Source organism: Aythya fuligula, chromosome Z (genome assembly GCF_009819795.1).
Source record: "Aythya fuligula isolate bAytFul2 chromosome Z, bAytFul2.pri, whole genome shotgun sequence".
NCBI classification, from domain to species: Eukaryota; Metazoa; Chordata; class Aves; order Anseriformes; family Anatidae; genus Aythya; species Aythya fuligula.
The window spans coordinates 77,237,893-77,256,789 of NC_045593.1; the positions used below are offsets into that span (position 1 = coordinate 77,237,893).

The 18,897-nt window shown below is 39.3% G+C and overlaps 1 protein-coding gene across 1 annotated transcript in view; it reads right to left on the reverse strand.

Moving 5' to 3' along the window:
• Window positions 1–10,602: 10,602 nt before the first annotated feature.
• MSH3 (mutS homolog 3) overlaps window positions 10,603–18,897 on the reverse strand; it is a 110,884-nt gene continuing 102,589 nt past the window's right edge. The window contains exons 21-24 of the mRNA XM_032206126.1: window positions 17,088–17,274; window positions 16,745–16,874; window positions 13,963–14,137; window positions 10,603–10,999 (exon numbers count right to left, since the gene is read on the reverse strand). Coding sequence (XP_032062017.1) covers window positions 10,891–10,999; window positions 13,963–14,137; window positions 16,745–16,874; window positions 17,088–17,274 — 601 coding nt within the window. The 3' untranslated portion in view covers window positions 10,603–10,890. The remainder of the gene's footprint in view (window positions 11,000–13,962; window positions 14,138–16,744; window positions 16,875–17,087; window positions 17,275–18,897) is intronic.

Genomic DNA, 18,897 nt, shown 5'->3' on the forward strand with positions numbered 1-18,897 from the left:
AGGAGAATCTAGCTTTCTGATGGCAAATGCTAGCTCTGGGCTCTAAAGAGTAGATAATAATCTTGCTTCCATTAATGTTTAAAATACTTTACTCTGTGCACCTAGGCGAGAGTTACCCTGACAAGTTTGCACAAACATAAAATTGCTGCCAGTGCTATCCAAACAGTATCTGCTCTTAAAGTAGATGAGTGACGGATTGTTACCAACTATTTGTGTGTGAGGTGAAGGCTTCTGCCAACAGTTAACTGCCACAATACATAAACAATCCTCAGCTGAGAGTCAGATACATTAGTTTTATATTTTTTCTGAAGGTCATATTAAAGTGCCCTCTCAAAAGCTTTCACTTCGTACATAGCAACAGACTGCTTATCATTCAGAATAAATAAATAAAAAAAAAAAATCCTTGAAATTTATTTTTTTTTATAGTACATTACAGATTCCCAGTGAATGGGAGGGAAAAAGCAGCCTTGGTAACAGTCAGAATAGACAAGCAACCTCTCAGTGGGAATTATTGTCAGCCTAGTTCAAGAAGCAGTAGAGATCTTGGGCCTCTAAAGCCAATGAGTGGATATTGTCCATGACACAGCTTAACGCAGGCAGCAATTCACAAAAATGTTATACACCTACATGCCACATACCGAAGATACTTAAAGGCAGGGACAAATTTAATGCCATAGAAAGTTCGCACACACAGAGGTCTGTTTAAAGCCAGAGGACCCTTCAGCCCAGCCTCTTCTGAGCATTCTTCCTGGAATGTACTTGAGAAACGCGGATGATTAAATCCTTGCCACCCCGTTGTGCCACTGCATGTTGTGACATGTCACAATGCTAACACACAACTTGCAAACACTGAGAAAGGATTTTACTGCATAAATAACTCGGTTGATGCAGTATAATTGAGTTCAATGCTTTTTCACACCGATGTCTACTTCTTGAAATGTGCATGAACCATGGCAATAGCATTATTAGAAAGAGTTAGTTTTAAAAACATTTTTGTGAGCACTCTTTTGCACATGAAGAATTGCAGTAGGCAAGGCACCGATATTCTGGTACCATAGTCTGAGGTGGGCTAGAGCTGATCAGAGATTAATCAAAGGAGACCTGACAGGGGAGCAGAGCAGCAAGGTACCTACGCAAGCAGTGACCAGCTGCTCAGTGAAACAAGCTGCAGACACAACCAGGGGAAAAGCTCAGGCCTTCTGGTGTCAGGCAAGGAATTGGATGTTGTATCTTTGGGCTTGATTCACTCGCACAAAGGCCCAACCCCATCACTGCCAACCTCTCTGAGCCACCCCAGGGCAACACCCACACCAGATGAGCTTAAGTCATCCTTAGAGGCTTTGTCGTCTTCCGGCCTCTGAGGATGTCTCAGCTGTCCCAGGGCATTTCAAGTGGCTGTCTGTGCTCAGGTAGCTGACTCATGCCCTTTACATCTGCAACGCTGTGGCATGACATTTTTCATGAAAAAAATGTTGGACTGGACTCACACATGCTATAGTTTTTTAAGTGCTAGGAAAACCAATGTGAATTTTTAAATGGTTGCATATAGAGAGAATATAACCGAATCGGAACAATAGGTTTCCAAATAATTGTTTTTAAAAGGCAAGTACATGGGTTTCAGAAGGTGTATGTATGTACATGTAAATATATTTATGTGTGAAAAATACTCTGAAGTGTCACACACACTTTTGTCATCTGACAGCACAGTGGTGCCTCTAGGAAGGATTTCTAGCATGTTGTTCCATCAGCAGTGGAAAGAGCAGAGCCTGCCTGCCTCCAGGCTCCTGACCTCGCACCCAATTCCCTTCCCATGTCTGCCTGGTGGAGGCATGTCTGTGTGCCAAACTTTTGGCTGTGCAAGAGGACCACCTCCTGCATGTGCTGGTGGGGCTGATGACTGCGGCCTTGCAAGAGGAAAAGGCCTCAACTCTGGGGTAAAAGTAGGTTTACATACTTCTGTAGTGGTGGGAGACCACCACAAACTTACCATGACTTGTCTTATGGTGCATGAATGTGTGCCCAAACATTGACCTGTGCTGAAATAGACGGTAGGGAAGGTAACTAACAAAGATTACAATGCGCATATTCTGTTTTGATGGATTCTTGGTGGCACTTGTTGAAAATGTATCCTCCTTAAATGCAAAGGGAGGATATGCAAAATGCAAAAACTCCATCCTCAGATCCCGTTATTTCAGGAGAATCACTTACGGTGACCAAACTCTAAACACCAAGGCATTATGAACTCTGAGTATCATTTTCTGCTTAAATGTAACTTGGAAGGAAGTGGAAGTCAGTTATGGTGCTTGTCTTGTGGAAGTCAAAAGGCCTGTACAAAATGTACAGCCCTCAGTTTCTGAAAGAAAAATGGAATCAGGCAGCAAAAAACGTGCTTTTCCATCCAGCTTATCAATGTCAATAGCTTCCTCTGCAATGCCTTGTAAACCTTTATGGCAAGGTACAGTGCACACACTGTTCAGCTCGTAAGCTGTGACAAGACCACTTTGATGCTGGTGGAGGACCAGTATTTGTTCTTGCAAGTAATTCCCCTCTTCTCCTTGTTTGGAGCAGTATAAAGTACCCTGAATCTTCTGCCTCATTTTGCCAGCAAATAAAAGGTTATACTGCCTTGGGTCTTTTAACAAGCATTCATTTTCTCACTTGTAAACCCAGTCTGAATGTAACACATGAATCTTTTATTAGGATACATAGCCATAACAACTTAGGAAAAGGTATCTTCTACATGCAATGAATTACAGGTTAAACCACTGTAAATCCACTGAGGGAAAGATGGGGAGATTAGCTACTTCACAAAATTGTGTTATATATCTCTACCACAGATATCTCCTCCTCTTCTCCAACACTGCAGCTGTGTCCAAGCTTAGTGAGGTGCCTACCTGTGTAAAGCAGAACAGAAAACACTGTAGGAGCAGCATTTTGTTTACTAACGCACAGTATTGGTGAGTTCAGTCAACATGGGAATTTCTTTCTCCTTTTTCACTGTAACGCTCAGCTTCCTATTGTCTAGCCAATTCCCCCTGTAATGCTGGCAGCTACATAAGTATGTTAACAGACAGCTTCACCGTCAGGTCTGTTACAGGAGGCTACTGAGGTTTTAAACAGAGTTAAGATAAAAACAAAACAAAAACAAACAACAACAAAACTGATTTCATAAGTGATTGACAATGAACCTGTCTATGAGGCATAAAAGATAATCAGACAGGGAATGAAAGGAAAATTTTTAGATGCTTAATAGTAATTGTGGAGATCCACAAAGCAGGCTAAGGGAAACTGATGCACAGTATGGGGCCAACTGCTATCAACATGCCACAGAACTTGGTGGATCTTGAATGGAGACACCAAATGAGGCCAAGACTTGAAAATCTGGATGACACTTGCAGTGACCTTGCACTGAAGACGAGTTTGTTGCTAGCGATGTTGTATGTAGAAATATTATTTCCATTATTCCAACACCAGGCAATAAGCAAATATTAAAAGATAATTGCATAAATGTGGAGGAAAATGTCACAATGCCTCCTTCTCTCCCTACCATTCTCTTACCTACATTTCAGACATAAAAAAGGAAGACAGTACTAAATATGTATGTTAAAAAACAAAACAAACAAACAAACAAACAAACAAAAACAGACAACACTAGCTGCGATTTTGTGAAACAGGGGAAATCATCAAAATATTTCTAACCTAGAATCTGAGTCGACTCTCATTGAAATCCCTGGGATTTTAGGGGTCCCTGAAGATTAAGTTTTTAGAATCTGCAATGAAACTCACAACTGCAGCAAACCCACACTAGTAAGAAGAAAAAACAAGCATGGTCCAGCATTCCCTGATCTGCAGAGGACTGATCCCTGCAGCGCAACAGCTTGTTGCCTGCATGACTGTCATCGGTCCTGCATCAGACTGCGAGGCATGTGGACAAGTCTTTGCAGAAACTGAGGGAGGGAAAAGACTGCAGAACGCATTGGCTGAAGGAAGAGCAGACTGCAGAAGTGTCTTGGAGCACTTTCATGTTATGGTGTTGGGAAGATAATACTCAGAGCATCTAGAAGGCTAGAATCCTCTAGCCTTCCCTGAAATGCCAGCAGCTGGTTACTGGTAGTAGAAGGAATGAGCTGCAAGGTGCTGTTGTGTAGAGAATTTTTTTAATTTTGGATCAAGGACTTATTGGCAATGATACACGAGAAGGTGGTGGTGAACACCAGCTGAGAAACAAGTGGTAGAGACAAGCACAGGCAGTGGCACCTGCGGGAACCATTAAAAGAGTGTGCTGCTACTTCCCAAGTAAATGAGACAGAAATGGTGGAGAGGACATCATGGTGCAAAGTGCTGCGGAGAGATCTGAAGGGGAACTAAGACATTCCTGTACAAAGCTCTGTGGGATCAGAGGACACAGTCCCTGTGCCATTGCTCCAGCTGTATGCATACTATGGGCATGCTGCACACCTCACGTGGGTAACAGGTGGGCATTTCTTCTGTACTGCTGGGGACACAGAGAAGGACAGCTCAAGCTTCTGGATCTCCTGACACGTTGGACACAACACCTTGTCAGGATGAATGTACCTCTGGCCACAGGCTTGACCTTGCTTATAACACTTAATTGCTTCCCAAGGAAAAACAAACAAAAAAAAAAAAGTATCAAAAGCTTCAAAGGCTTTGGTTTGCAGATTTAATTAAATTATTAGAAATTAGATTTTCTTTTCCTATGTGGAAGCTATTCAGAATAGGAAGTTGCATAGCAAATTAGATCATGTAATATAGCTGCTTATTGTGCAAAGATAGTGCCTGCTTAGAGTACAATATTTCACTTTACACAGAAATGCTTGCATGGTGAGCCATGATGAAATAGGATTAACACGAAGCGTGTATAAAACATAACCGATGAGAACAAAAACATCACGGGTGCCAGCCAGCTGGGAGGGAGGGTGGTCCCACTGCGCACCATGCTGCTTGCTGCGGGACAGCCTGCTAAAAAAGCTGGGGAAATTCTTGGGCTGCACAGAAAAAAACAGCTCAGTATGCCTTCGTGTTGTGTACTTAGCATTATTAAAATTTATTTACTTAAGAGGTCAGTGTTGAAAGAAAAATATGGAGAGCAGGTCTTCCCACTCCCTGGTGGCAAGACGATTTTTGGATGACTTTTTGGATGAGCTGACCTACCCCAGGACAAAAATGCTGTGTCAAGGCCTTCTCCAGGATCCCCCCTCTCCCCTCTTTGACCACTCTCGGTTCAGCATTTGTTTTTCTCGTGGTTGGGAGCATTTCAGGCACACGGGGGGCTGACGAGCGGCCTGAGCTAGCACATCTGAGCAGATCTGAGGAGCGACCTTCAGCCGGCACGCATCGCGATGGCAGGAGGGGAGGGAGAGCCGGGGGGACACCGGGGGACAGAAGGGACAAGGCCTTGCGGGAGGTTGATGGAGATGGGCCTCCATGGAGACGTGGAGGCCACCCCGGGCCCAGCGCCCTGACGAGCCCTCTGGCGAGAGTAGGCCCCGCATGGCCGGCCCTGCGATACTTGCCTCTAGTGATCAGCGTCACGGCGCTGCTATATTCCTCCCCCCGCTCCCAGTCTGGGTGAGGAGAACTATAAATACGTGCCCATACAACGCATGCAATGTTCTGAAATGCTCTGAGACGATGTTTGATTTCCTAATGGTTTATGCGGAGAGGAATGTGCAAAGAGAAATATTTCAATATGTAGGCAGAAGGAAAAGCTCGGCACTTGCCTGGAACTTTTATTTTGTGTTACATAAGAGTGAGATAATTATATCTAGTAATCTTCCCAGTATTCAGGACACTCTGAGTTTTAAGTCACCCTAGATATTTGGATTATTATGAGTAAAAAGCAGCTGATTTCTACTTCAGCAGATTTCTACTTCATTATTGCAGATTGTGCATTTAAAATTTGCTGTATATTGTGTTCTCCGATTCCTTTGTTCTCAGGAATCACCCTTTTTCCTACAGCACATCGTAAGGTCATAAAAACTGACAACTTAAAATTAAAAAAATAAAAAATAAAACAAATAATAATAAAAAGGTTAAAATGCCAAAAAGAAAGCAGAAGTATTTTTAAATGATTATTGCAGCTACCAACATTTCAAATAAAAGTCACCTTATAATACCTGAAAAAAATACTTTTACTTTCAAACAAACAATTGGAAAGAGAGCAAAATGTAACTTCTGATTCCCTCAAAAGAACACAAGTGTTTAAAAACATGTCTCTTAATGGAGATTATTTTGCATGTATGCATTTAAAAGACTTGTTAACTTGTCAGATTTGTATTTCAGAGCTAAAACTAGTGCTCTGCTGACCCTGTGTGGGGCAGAGGATGGGGCATGAACTCCTTCTCCTTCCTAAGTGTTGAGTAACACCGGACACGTAGGTGACCCCACAACATGGAGACAATTAGGGCCATCAAGCTTACCTCCTGCCCTCCCTCACTGTGCAGCGAGCACACGAGGTGACAATCCACATCCATGTGCTGGCCAGTATGCACTAACTGATGAAGGGATGCTTTTGGAAGAAAAAAAATAATAATAATAAAAGAATAATAAACCGCCTCCTGGCTTAGATTTGGTTCATCCTTTACCAGCTGTAGCACCAATGACTTGAATCGCACAGCCAGGCACCTTCTCCCTGTGACCACTTTTTACAATCTGCCCTTGATTCCCTTCCGAAGGAGAGGCACCGCATGCAGACTGTGTGCTGGACATCCAGGGCAGCAGCTTGAGGGCCCACAGCAGAAATCTGCCTCAGGCAAACTCTCCCAGCCTTGCGTGCCATACCTGCTTGCTAGCAAGACGGTAGCCAAAATATCAATCATGCTGGTGCTCGCTCGCTCCTTAACAAATCCTGACACCATGTAGGAGGAAACCATTCTGTTTCCTAATGCCATAATTCTTAGAAGAGCTAATTATTCTTAGATTTCTATATCTGGCTTTATCTTGTTCACCACTTGTTTCCCTTGAAGTGTATCTTAGGCACTGCCATCCCTTTCTCTGCAGCTCATTTAGGATTTAAGCCAATTTAGTCTCAGGCAAACACACTATTTACAGTTAACAGCACGGGCCTGGAAGGACTTGCATCTTGCAAAACAAGATGACCATCTCAGAGACTGATTTTTAAACATTTTTTTTAAGTGTAAGAGATGAAGAGAACATCCATTGCTTTCTTTTAGTCTCTATAGCTAGGCAAGAAGAAAAATCTATAAAGTAGTTAAAGAAGTCAAGTTTGTGCTTATCTAGCTGACAGGGAAAAAAATGATCTATTGTTTCAAGCAAGGGGAGGATTTCCACATGCTTAGTTGTATGCAATGCACCATTAGCACTATCAGCATCATTAAGATAGGCAGACTTCCACAATTTTGGCAACAGTGTTTTCAGTGCAGGACTCTGCCATGCTGGGCAAATCCAAGGCTTCCCCCACAAGGAGCTACAGAACAGGAATAGCCAGCAGTGATGGACTTCACTGTCATTTCAGTGATCTTCAAATTCATTTGTACATGTTGTAAACTTACGTACATAGCTAAATTCATGTAGTTTCTATAAATACTTGTGGATAACTTTACAATACCAAGAAAAAAGGGGGTGGTGGTGGGGAAGAAACCAAACAAAAAAAACCTCTTGCAAATTACTTCAGTGAAAGATGTATGCCAGCATGAAAGATAATTGCTACTGGTAATGCATTTTACCTTGCATATTCTATTATAACATTCTTATGTAACCGAATATAAAAAGGCAGTGACAGTGTACCCAACCCTCTCTCCTTCTCTTCCATCACAATGGTCTACCAGTTTTTGTTGCTAACCTGTGGCACTGTGATTTCTAAAGGCACTATATTTGAGACAAGATGCACAAAGGCATTATTAATACTTTTAAAAGGAGGAAAGAGAAAACAATGAGGAAGCTTAAAATTAAGTGAAAAACAATCTTTTAAAAATGGATAAAAGCAGTGAAGTACAAAAGTCTTTCAAGGGGACTGTACCTTTATGTATAGCACAAAGGTATGCTTTTTCACATCAATATTAAACAGTGTCAGTAACATCCTGGGAGAGACAGTAGGAGCCAATTTTCTATTAAAATAAGAAAAATGCTGTTTTTTAAAAAAATATATATTAGCACTTAGACAAAGATTTAGACATTACTTTCTTGAAGGCAAACTCAATACGGGGAATTATTCCTGCTGTAACCAGGGACCATCTAAGTTCAGGTCACTCTTCTTCAGCTTTACAGCAGATGGACAGCAGTGTGCAGCATCAACCCTGCTGACTCAGCACTCAGCCAACCTTTGATTGCTCTGATTTTAAAAACAAAGCACATCTCCAGGATTATGCCACTACCAAAACTGCACTTCAAGTTACCTTTAAAATATATTTTAATGCACTGCTATTTAATTAAAAAAAAAAGGAAAAAAAAAAAAAAAAAGAAAGAAAAAGAAAAAAAAGAAAAAAGAAAAAAGAAAAAAAAGAGGGAAAAAGAAAAAGAAAATGCAAGACCAGATTCTCTTCTTTTAGTCTCTCAGGAAGACTCCTGCTATAACACCCACAGAAGCTCTGCTTACCACAGCAAAAGGAATGGAAAGATCTCTTACAAAATTATTGCTTTTCTCTGTTTTTCCAGCAGGTTTCTGTTTCTTTTTATCCCTATACTGTATGCTACCAAAGGCCCAGGCATCCCTGTCTGGCTGCTTGTCTAGACTATGTCTAGTCTCAGGCTCTGCAAACATACCCAAGCGAGCTCTGAATTCATCTCACCCCAGCACGATCGCCCCCACACAGCCCAGTGCTCATCCTCTTAATGAGCTTGGCTGCTCCACATCAGCAGGACAAGGTCTAGACAAACCTGCACTGTTCTGTGTGGTGCACTACAGATGCATCCTAAAGCCACTGTCAAGACGTTGAACAACAGGATGCGTCTCCTTACAGTGCATTCTCAAATGGTCATTCAAACATTTACCTATCTGCTAGGAATACTAATTATCAGCACCGAATAAAACAGCAAGCTTCAGCAATTATTTTGCCTGCCCAGAAGAAACTTCAGTGGGACAAGATAACCTCTTTTGTTGAAATGGGCAAGGCTACAATCAAAATTTATTTCTGAAATGGTCACAGACATTAGGAAAAAAGCCTGCTCTAACTGCTTTGTATTGTGTAGTATGAGCAGGTCAGCAGTACCTTGTCTGCTCACCCATTCTTAATTGTATTTCTTTATTTTTCTCAGAATGCATCCAGGTGTTTTTTCGTGTCACAGCACAGTCTGAATGCTCCCTTGAGGACAGAGAGAGTCTTACTAAAAGCACATTTAGCACATATGGGAATTCAATAATGTTTCATTATTCTCTTTGAAGGCTATGGTCAGAGGTCTTTAGATCCAGTGCACAGTGTCTGTGCGCATCAGTAATGAAGAATTATATTCATTGTGCTTCACAGTGTGTGGCATTTGTAAACACACATGTATAAGTACACCTTGAAAAACCAGTCTTCTTCTTCGGCTCTTCCCATTTAGACATATATACTGCAGATCTGGAAGGAGATGGCTGTATTGATTGCGGCTATTGAGCAGCAGACAAACTGTTTAAATGACCCTCTGTAATTGGAAGGAGAACTTGGAAAAATGTCTTTGGTGAATGTTAACAATTGTTTATGACTGGTTAAAAAAATTACATCTTATTCTGAGCAAAGTTCTTTATATCAGAAAGGCTAATTCAATCACCTGCAATAATTCCATATTCATCTCCATCATTTTTGCCACAAAATAGCCTCAGTATATTTAGTAAAATAATCAGAAGGTTCACCTGTCTCAAAGATGACAAGCCCCATTTTATCATTTTCCTTATAGCAAAACCAAGATATTTCATTTTACTGAACTTCCTTCCATTTAATAAAATGCTTTTTAAAATATAACAAGCTGTTTGCTAAGGTTTAACTATGTGACTGTCACTGTTAATTTTCATAGCAAGATATTTCACTTGGCTACATTTATAAAGAAATCACATTCCTCTATGAAATTTGCTTGGAACTTGAAAATTGTAAATTAAAAAAAAATAATAATATTTCTGTTTTTTCCCCACTTGACAGAGCGCTGGGGATTATTACAGTTGCATAGTTTGAATCACCCAGTTCAGCTCATTGCCGTAATCCACCACTATTTAGGGTAAATTTTTCTCCACACTATGTCAGAGCAGGCCGAGATCGGGAGAAAAGGAAGCAAACATAATGAGAGTGAAGAAGAGGGAAGTGGAAATGCAGTCAATGCATATTTTGTGCTGCTGCTTTGGAAACTACTGGTTGCACCGTTGTTAATCTCATCTGTGGAAGTGAGTGTCTCCTACCCAGCTCTATAACACGCTCTCTCTTAAATTCATTCTTTACATCAGTTGTAGGGGTTGTTTTACATAAACAGTGAATTTTAAATGCATTAATACTAGAACAAAAAGAATTTGCCTTATGGCATTCATTCTTACGAACTGCACAACAGCATAGCATAGTCACAATTCAGTTACATTTACCCAATGAAGAGAGTTATTTATATAGAAATTGGAGTACAATAAAGTTAAAAGACATTATTTTATTTATAAAAGATGCATTCTAATAATTTACCAACATAATTTTTTGTGTTTTCTAAACATATAAACTTAATTCAATACCAGCAGACATTTTGCAGTTAAGAAAAGGGGTGGAAAACATTTCAAGGAATATGGAGAGAGAAAATTACAAGCAGGAAGTGGATGTGGGGCACTGTAAAACAATGTGGCATCACGTATCTCTGAAAAAGTTAACTTAATGCACCTAGAATTATCCCCTGGTAGAATCTATTACTCTCTGGACTTGTGTTTTATATCCAGAATATTTTCCATAGTTAAGCACGATTTGAAGATTAAAAAATGTCCATTCTTTCATCTTCAGGTTCACACGTACTTTTCCATTTCTGTATTTCCTGAGAATCATTTATTTTCCATACTTCAGCAAAAGACTTCAGCGTTTTTCTGGGGAAGGGGGGGAAAGAAATTAGTCAAAATATGGACACACTTTTAAGTTAAGCATGTTAAACTTCAAAAAACCTACAATCATCTACAAACTTTTATTCACCGTCAAAGATAGCAGTTTGCACAGCTCAAGACATTAACTGATCTATAAGCAATTAATGAACATTTCTTGTATATATTCCATCTGTAGTACAGTCAACAATGTAATTTTACAATTAACTTACAGTATCAGAAGCATCAACAAGATGAAATAAAACACTAAGCAAAAGTAAACCATTAAAGAAAATAAACAGTATTGTAGCTTGCAGAGATACAGATGTTCAGTTCCTAGAAATTTGCACTTAGGAAATCAAGAAGAGAAAATGCATTTTCAAATCACTGAGTACACTCATCCTTCCTATTTTCTTTCTAATATTTTTCTATTTAAGAAGGACTCGTAAGAGTTGTGACAAGTAAACAAGACATTTAAAATGGGTTAACGCACATTCCTGATGACAAAGATGTCAAGACTGGATGGAATTACACAGTGGATTTTCTTAAATAATATGAAAGTGATTTAAAAACATAAGACAAGGCAGCTGGCCTGTGGGTATTGTGACAGCACAAGTATACTGCTATGAACAGGCCTGAGTTTGATTCTCATAGTAATTTTTATGTCCTACCGCTGATACGCCAGAGCAAAGCTCATATTCATTTTAAACCTTGTTTATGTCTCTTGGGGAGTATAGAAGAACTTAGATATTTAGATCACATTATGGCAATAAAAGAAACTAAAGAGGAACAGGCAAAAAAGAAAATATAATTATCTATACAAAAGAACTGCAAAAATTAAGAATTATGTAATACAGTGATTTATGCACTGTTAAGTCATCAGACACATTTGATCATCTGTTGTTTTTCACTGACTTGAGCTCTGGGTCCACAGAGGTGTGTGAGGTCCCCTACAAAGGTCACGAAAGAATTTACGATGGGGGAGCGACGTGTAACGGGGTCAAACCCCGAAAGTCAGCAGCTGCTGCGGGGGTGGCACAGCACTGCCGCCCGTCTGAAGGGGAGGCAGAAGTGGCACACTTGAGGTGGGCTGGGCTGTGCCTCACGGCTGCCACAAGCCCTGCCCAGGTGCCCACTGCTGACAGGAGCCATGGCCTCCTCCTCTCCTCACTCTGTACCTTTTTCAGGAGCAGACACCTTCCTCTCATGAACTCACAGGGCACAAACTAAAGCAAGAACACCTTTCTATCTGGACCATATCCCCGCCCTGTTTTGTGGCGGTGCCACAAAAACATGCCATTTTGTGGCACGAGGTTGGGATGGGCGATGAGCATCCATCCTGTGACAGGCCTCAGGGGACACTCGGATGGCTCCAGTGGCAGGAGGCCGCAGTGACGCCTGGGCCCCGGGGAACTCCAGCCTCAGTGGCGAGCCAGGGTGAGGGACTCATCGCAGATGTAGACGAGGGATTTATTCTTTTTCATTTTAAGAATACCAGCAAATTGCATACCAAAAGCTAAAATACAGATGGTAGCTTACTTATTCAAAAGCTGAAAAATGTCACACAATTAGGTCCCATCATTTTGATCACCCTGTGAGCCCTAGCTCTTCCCCTCTATGTGCACTGTAAATTAGTCTTCTAATTACATCATCACATACTATTTTTACTGCTCATAGGTTTTGTACGCAATTAACTCTCTTTTCGGGAATGGAGAAATGTTTGAACTCTATGTGTGTCCTATGATTTTGACAGAATGGAGATAAAACTGATATATTATTTCCCATCTTAATTATATCACACAATAAATCTGGCCTTTCAGCTCATATTCTTACCTTTCTGAACAACATTTTTTTTCTAGATCTAGTTAAGACATTGTTAGTAATTTGTCATTTTGCTTTTGAAAATTATGGACTACTATTTCAAATGAACATATTCTACCACGTTATTTTTCCCCTCAAACCATCACGTATCTTCAATATGGTTATTTTATTTTGCTTTCTTAAAAGAGGATAAAACACACTGTTAGGTACTACATTCTGATAAGCATCAAAAGAACTGATTGAATCTGAAAATAATTAATCCTTAATTTTTTTATTTTTTTTTTTAAAGATTCTCCTACCAGGACTAGTTATTACCACCAGGCAACAAAGATACTGATTTATTTTATTCCTAAAGGGTCTCTTGAATTTTGCTGATAGGACTGGCATTGAAAAATAGTAACAACTGAAAATTTGGTGGAATGCATATGAATAGTAGCACATTGTTACACGTGAACTGTATACATAGCATTACTATTGTGATGCTATTTGATGCACATAAATTTTCATACCTAGTCTAGTATGCAAGATACATACACCCCTAAATGAAAATTGGTTATCAGGAAAATAATAAAATCATAAGACTGTCATTAAAATTTTCTGTGTTTATATGAAAAAAAATATTGTTAAGTTAAATCAGAAGCAAAAATAGCAACATTTCCTTCTACATTATACCATGCAAATAGATTGTCAAGTTCTGAAATGAATACATTTTCTAAATCAAATATATTTATATTTTCTCTGTCATTGTTAGAAGAGAAATAAGTATTAGAAGATAGCTATATTTCAAATACAACTTTCAGAATTTCCTCCTGAAAAAAAGTGAAAATAAGTATGTTAAAGAATGTACTTGATAGTATGATGTGTATTCCTAGCGTTAGTTCAATGTGCATTTAGTTTTTTCCAATCACCACTAAGAGGGTAGCAATTAACCTCTGACATAATAGCTAACCACAAAATCTAAAGCTTTGATTGAAATGGATAGCACAATTTCTTAATAATTTTTCAAACTTTCATCTCACTTTCTCTTCTCTGAAGGGCAGAAGTATATCTAAAGTAGCTCTTACTGCTCTTTTTAATGCACATTCAGTGCAAAACACTCCTCCACTCACATCTGGAAGTTTCATTAGAAAAAAAGTCACAATTTTTCTGACCTTTTCATATTCACTAATCTCTCCAACTCCTTTGATTTGTGAGCTGCCTTCTTCAAGATTTCTTCAGGAATATCTGCCAGTTTGGCAACATTTAGCCCATAACTCCTTGCAGTGACTCCTTTAGTTATTTGATAAAGAAAAGTGATAAATTCAGGATTCTCTTCCTCTTCAGATCCTAAAAAATAGAACAAAAATAAAAAATCACTCTTTTATATTGATAAAATGTAGTAATCCAAACCCAGAAAAAGCAGAGACTCTGGTTTCATTGTCATTCATACCTCCAGTGAGATTAATTCCACTGAAGAAATGCGAGATAAAAATGTTTCCTTGAGTTCATGTTTTCCTTGCACATAGTCTGAAAAAAGTGTTTCACTGTAGTTTTATCTGATGTCTTATTACTCAGAAGTGTGTACACGTGTGTGTGTGTGTGTGTGTGTGTCTAGAAGGTAAGAGTCTTTATATGTCAAATTGATTAATTATGCTATAACTGGTACATTGCATGTCTTGTCTACCAGACAGAGTAAAGGATGTGTCAGTAATCCCGCAGTCAAGAAGTCTGTAATACAGCACAACAACAAAATATTGCTGCCTGCCAGTAGGCTAGGAGCTACAGAAAAATGCTTAGAGCAACCCAAATAGTTAGGATGGTGGATTCTTTCTGTCATGACAATAAGATAGAAATGTAAAAGCAATGATAAAAAATCTGACTCTTTCCTCTTCCTCTTTAGACATTCTTTTTACATCCCTGCACAATTCAGGCCTTGTGTTAACAGCACAAAAACTATGGTGTTATTCACCTCCATTCATTCTTTCATCTTGGAAACAATGTTTTTGGAAACAATGGCAATTTCCATAAATACTGATGTCTCAAGCTGATTTGATCTGAGTGATCCAAGCCAAAGATAGCAAAAAATATGCCACAAACATTTAAATAAAACAATTCAAACACTAAGACAATAAACATGGGAGCTAAAGATTCAGCTGAAGAAAGAAATGTGGATGTGTGGTTGCTCCCAGGCTGTGACAGTAAACCTATAGTACTTTCGTGAGCAAAATGATGAAGACTGCATGTGGCCTGAAGGTTCAGGCCAACTAACATTGAAAGCAAGAAGGCTAAAGCAGCAAACTAAAACGTAAAGTATAGGGTTTCAAGGACACAACACATAAGGAACATTCTCATCTCATCTGCTTGAGAGTATCAGAGATGAGCAGTTCAATTAATCAGCTAGATGTGAAAGGACGTACTGATGTTCCTAAAAATGATGCAGTTAATGGGGAACATTGGTTTTGCTATAGAGTGCTCACCTAAAGACAACTTTGTATTAAACAAACTGTGCTCAACATTAATGTTTATTTCAGGGATCCCTGCTTCTAAAATTAACCAGAGTACAAAAGCCAAAGTATCCCTCTTGTCTGTATCAGACAAGACGCCATCTGATGTTGAAGAGTGTCTGTGAGAGTATAGGTTTTGGGAAGGCACTTCTATTTTTAAAACTAACTTTCTGAAAAATATTTTTATTTATACACAGTATTTAGTGACAAATACTGGAGACCCCCTGTCTGATCAGTTTACAATGTAAGCACGTAGTACAATACTAAGAATGAATTATAGGGAAAGATTAATGGCAAATACCATGCCAATTAAGAAAAATAATAATTCTAATAGTGATCTGGGGAGCATGCCGTTACTTTGCAAAGGGGGAAAACCAAAATAAGAATAGAATTGTCAAGTGCCTGAATAAAGCTGATCTATCAGAAAAAAAAGCTAAAGCAGTTTGTATAGAGGGAAATTCCACACCACCTTTTACGTTTGGAAGGCATGTGAGTAAAGAGTGACAGTGGATAAATCCTATGTGGATTTTCAAAGTGCTTTCAAGAAGAGCGCTGCATCAAATGCTCTTCTGAAAACCAAGCAGCCATAATCTTCAAGGAAGGCCTTTGCAATTGTAAATAACTGGTGAGCAGACAGGAAAGAGATGAGAAGAGTCGGTTTGCACCACGAAGGGTGGTCATCACTGCAGTTAGACAGAACTGTTCAACTTATCCAGAGAAAAGGGCTAAGCACTAAGGTGACAAACCACTGAAAATTCTAACTAATTCAGAGCAACAGTGAAAAGAATAAGCACTTTAATTCTTCTGCCTGGTTAAGAACATAAAGGAAAGGGATTATGATAAAAAATCTGCAAAATTAGGCATGGCACAGAAAGGATAAATGTATCATCTCTCTGACTCAAATCAAGAACAGGGACCATCAAATGAAGCTACGTGTTGTTTCAAAACAGCCTCAACAAACAAAAGGAGGTAGTAGTTCCTCACACCAGTAAATGCATTTTAATACAGTGTTAAATTTTGGAGCTCTCTGACACAGAATGAAGATTTCAAAAGTATATGTGAATAAACTGGGGAATGGACAACCTCAGTGAAAAGAAATTGATCAAAAATTAAAAACAGAAACCACATCTAATTCCTGAAGTCCCCTACACAGCAAGTGTTTGCAGACAGTGGGATCTTTTTGAGAAAGAGTTGCCATATGTTTGATCCCTAATTCCTCCTGCCTTGTCCTTTTGTTATTTAGCTACTGTGACAAGCTGGGTGAATCTTTGATCTGAGCTGGCTCAGTCATCCTAGTATTAATTTTGAAAGAGAAATGGTTGTGCAGTTTACAAATCATCAAAATTCTGTGGATAGGCTGATACTTTAGTGCATTTAGATGTATGTAACCATTATTACAACTTCTGCCTCTACCCAAACTGCCAGAATCTCAGATGGCTTTATACTGTACCTTTTTGTTCACCACTTTCTTCTTCATTCACCAAGAAAGCCATGTGGTAATTACCAACTTTTTCCGGATACATCTTTTCTAGCTCACAAACTGAGGGATAGTGAGTGACAAACAGTGTCAGTGACTCCACCTGCAACAATGAGATAGATGCATACGGTTTTAATTTTTTTTTCCCTGAACACACCAACAAAGCACTGGTATCCTTTATAAATAAACCTTTGCTCTGAGTTTAGACATGTCACATTTCTGCAAGAATGGAACATATACCATGCCAAAGTAAACCTAAAATGAAAAAAGTAAAGTAAAAAAGTATTCACAAGCATGTGTCAGACTGATCACTTACATCTGTAATAAAATGTTCCAGTGTAGCATAAGCAATAGCAATTCCATCATGTGTGCTAGTTCCTCTTCCCAGTTCATCCAAAATTACTAGCGATCTTGAAGTTGCTTTTCGTATTATCTCAGCAGTATCTGTCAGCTCTTCCATAAAGGTACTTCGGCCTTTGTAAATGTTATCTGCTGCACCCATTCTGCATTGGGATACGAAGCAGATCAATTTATTAAGTTCAAATATGAATCATATACAAAGAAAAAAAGATCATGATCATGAAACCAGTTTGTTTTAAATCTCCTCTTGCTGCTCCAAACAGAGCACAAAAGCCAGGCAAAATGACCACCTTCCAGAATAAGCTACTGTGTAGGAAAAAAACAAACAAACAAACAATGGCAACAGCCCATGGTGTAGATGTGAGGGTACTCTAAAGGACTGAAAAGTCCAGAGGGAGCAACTCGTGTACCACTAAGTAATGGCTTGCACACATTTCCCAAGGCAACACTAACCCTGAAGGCATCCCGGACGGTTAGGCTGTAAGGACAGCAGGGAACTTTTCTGCCCATCCCTAATCTAGTCCCAAGGTAAATCCGCAGACAGTGAATGCAGCATCCAATGCCAGCTACAGGAATCAGGGGGGGAAAGAGGAGGCAGAGGTGCATGCAATTAGCATGCATATCTTCCATCTTGAGAAATTGTACAAGGCAGCTTGCCCTCCCCTTTAAAAAGGATCCTGAGATTTCAGACCAGCCAGCGCACTGGAAGGACTACAGTAAAGGTAGCAGTGAACAGGAATATAATTTTTATTAATTTTTTTTTCAGTTTGTCCATCTAATGAGTATAGTTTTAAATGCTAGTAACACCTGAAGGTATCAAGTACCAGCACTAGAGATACAGGGGAAAGTCATGTGACCAGGTATTTGTCCATACACATAGATACAGCAGGCAGTAAAAAAATAACAATAATTTCTTCCAATTATAAAGGTGCACAGTCTTACTAATACACTAATAATAATTCTAAGAGGAGATTTTTCTCCTCATCCTTTTCCGTAACCGTCCTTCAACTTACCGGTCTCTGCAGGTGGGGATTCTCCTCCACCCACCATGCACACACACACCTTCCTTCCTGATTCCTACAGGTCTTTTAACGCTGTTTCAGATTCATGCAACCTTCAGCCTTTCTATTCAATATGTGAAATCACAATTTTCATCCCAAAAAACTGTTAGCAATTCGCCCCATTTTTCTTTTCTTGTGCAGGTTTCCGCACCTACTCAGTAACTAGGCTTTCCACCTGGAAGAAATAACATTTCCTTCCTCCATATATGCTTTTCAATTACGTTAATCACATTACAATGTCACTTTGGAGATAGGTTATCATTAGCAAGCCACTGAGTAGGGCCGTAAAAATGGATTTGTTCACTCTCATCATCCAATAATATAGTTACATACAAGCCACACTGATTTAAGGAAAACTGACTCATGGGCTTAGCATATTACATTTTCAAATATAATAGCTGGCCACAACAGTATTTAAAGCCAATCAAAACCTTGAAAGAGAATCCCAGTGCAGCTTTTTTCTCTCAGTCTTTTGCTGTATCTTTCTCTAATGTAATTGCTTTTGTTGCCTACAGAAGCACTAGCAAGATTCTCATTATTTTATGAGGATCTTATAATTGCCAAGAGTAATTGACTACCAATACCCAAACTATCTGGTTGAACACAGTATGGTTATGTTTTCTATATATTCTCCAGGTCCTGCCTTTAAAATTTTGTACGGGGGTATACATAACTTAACAATATGCAAATCTGCAATTATAAATG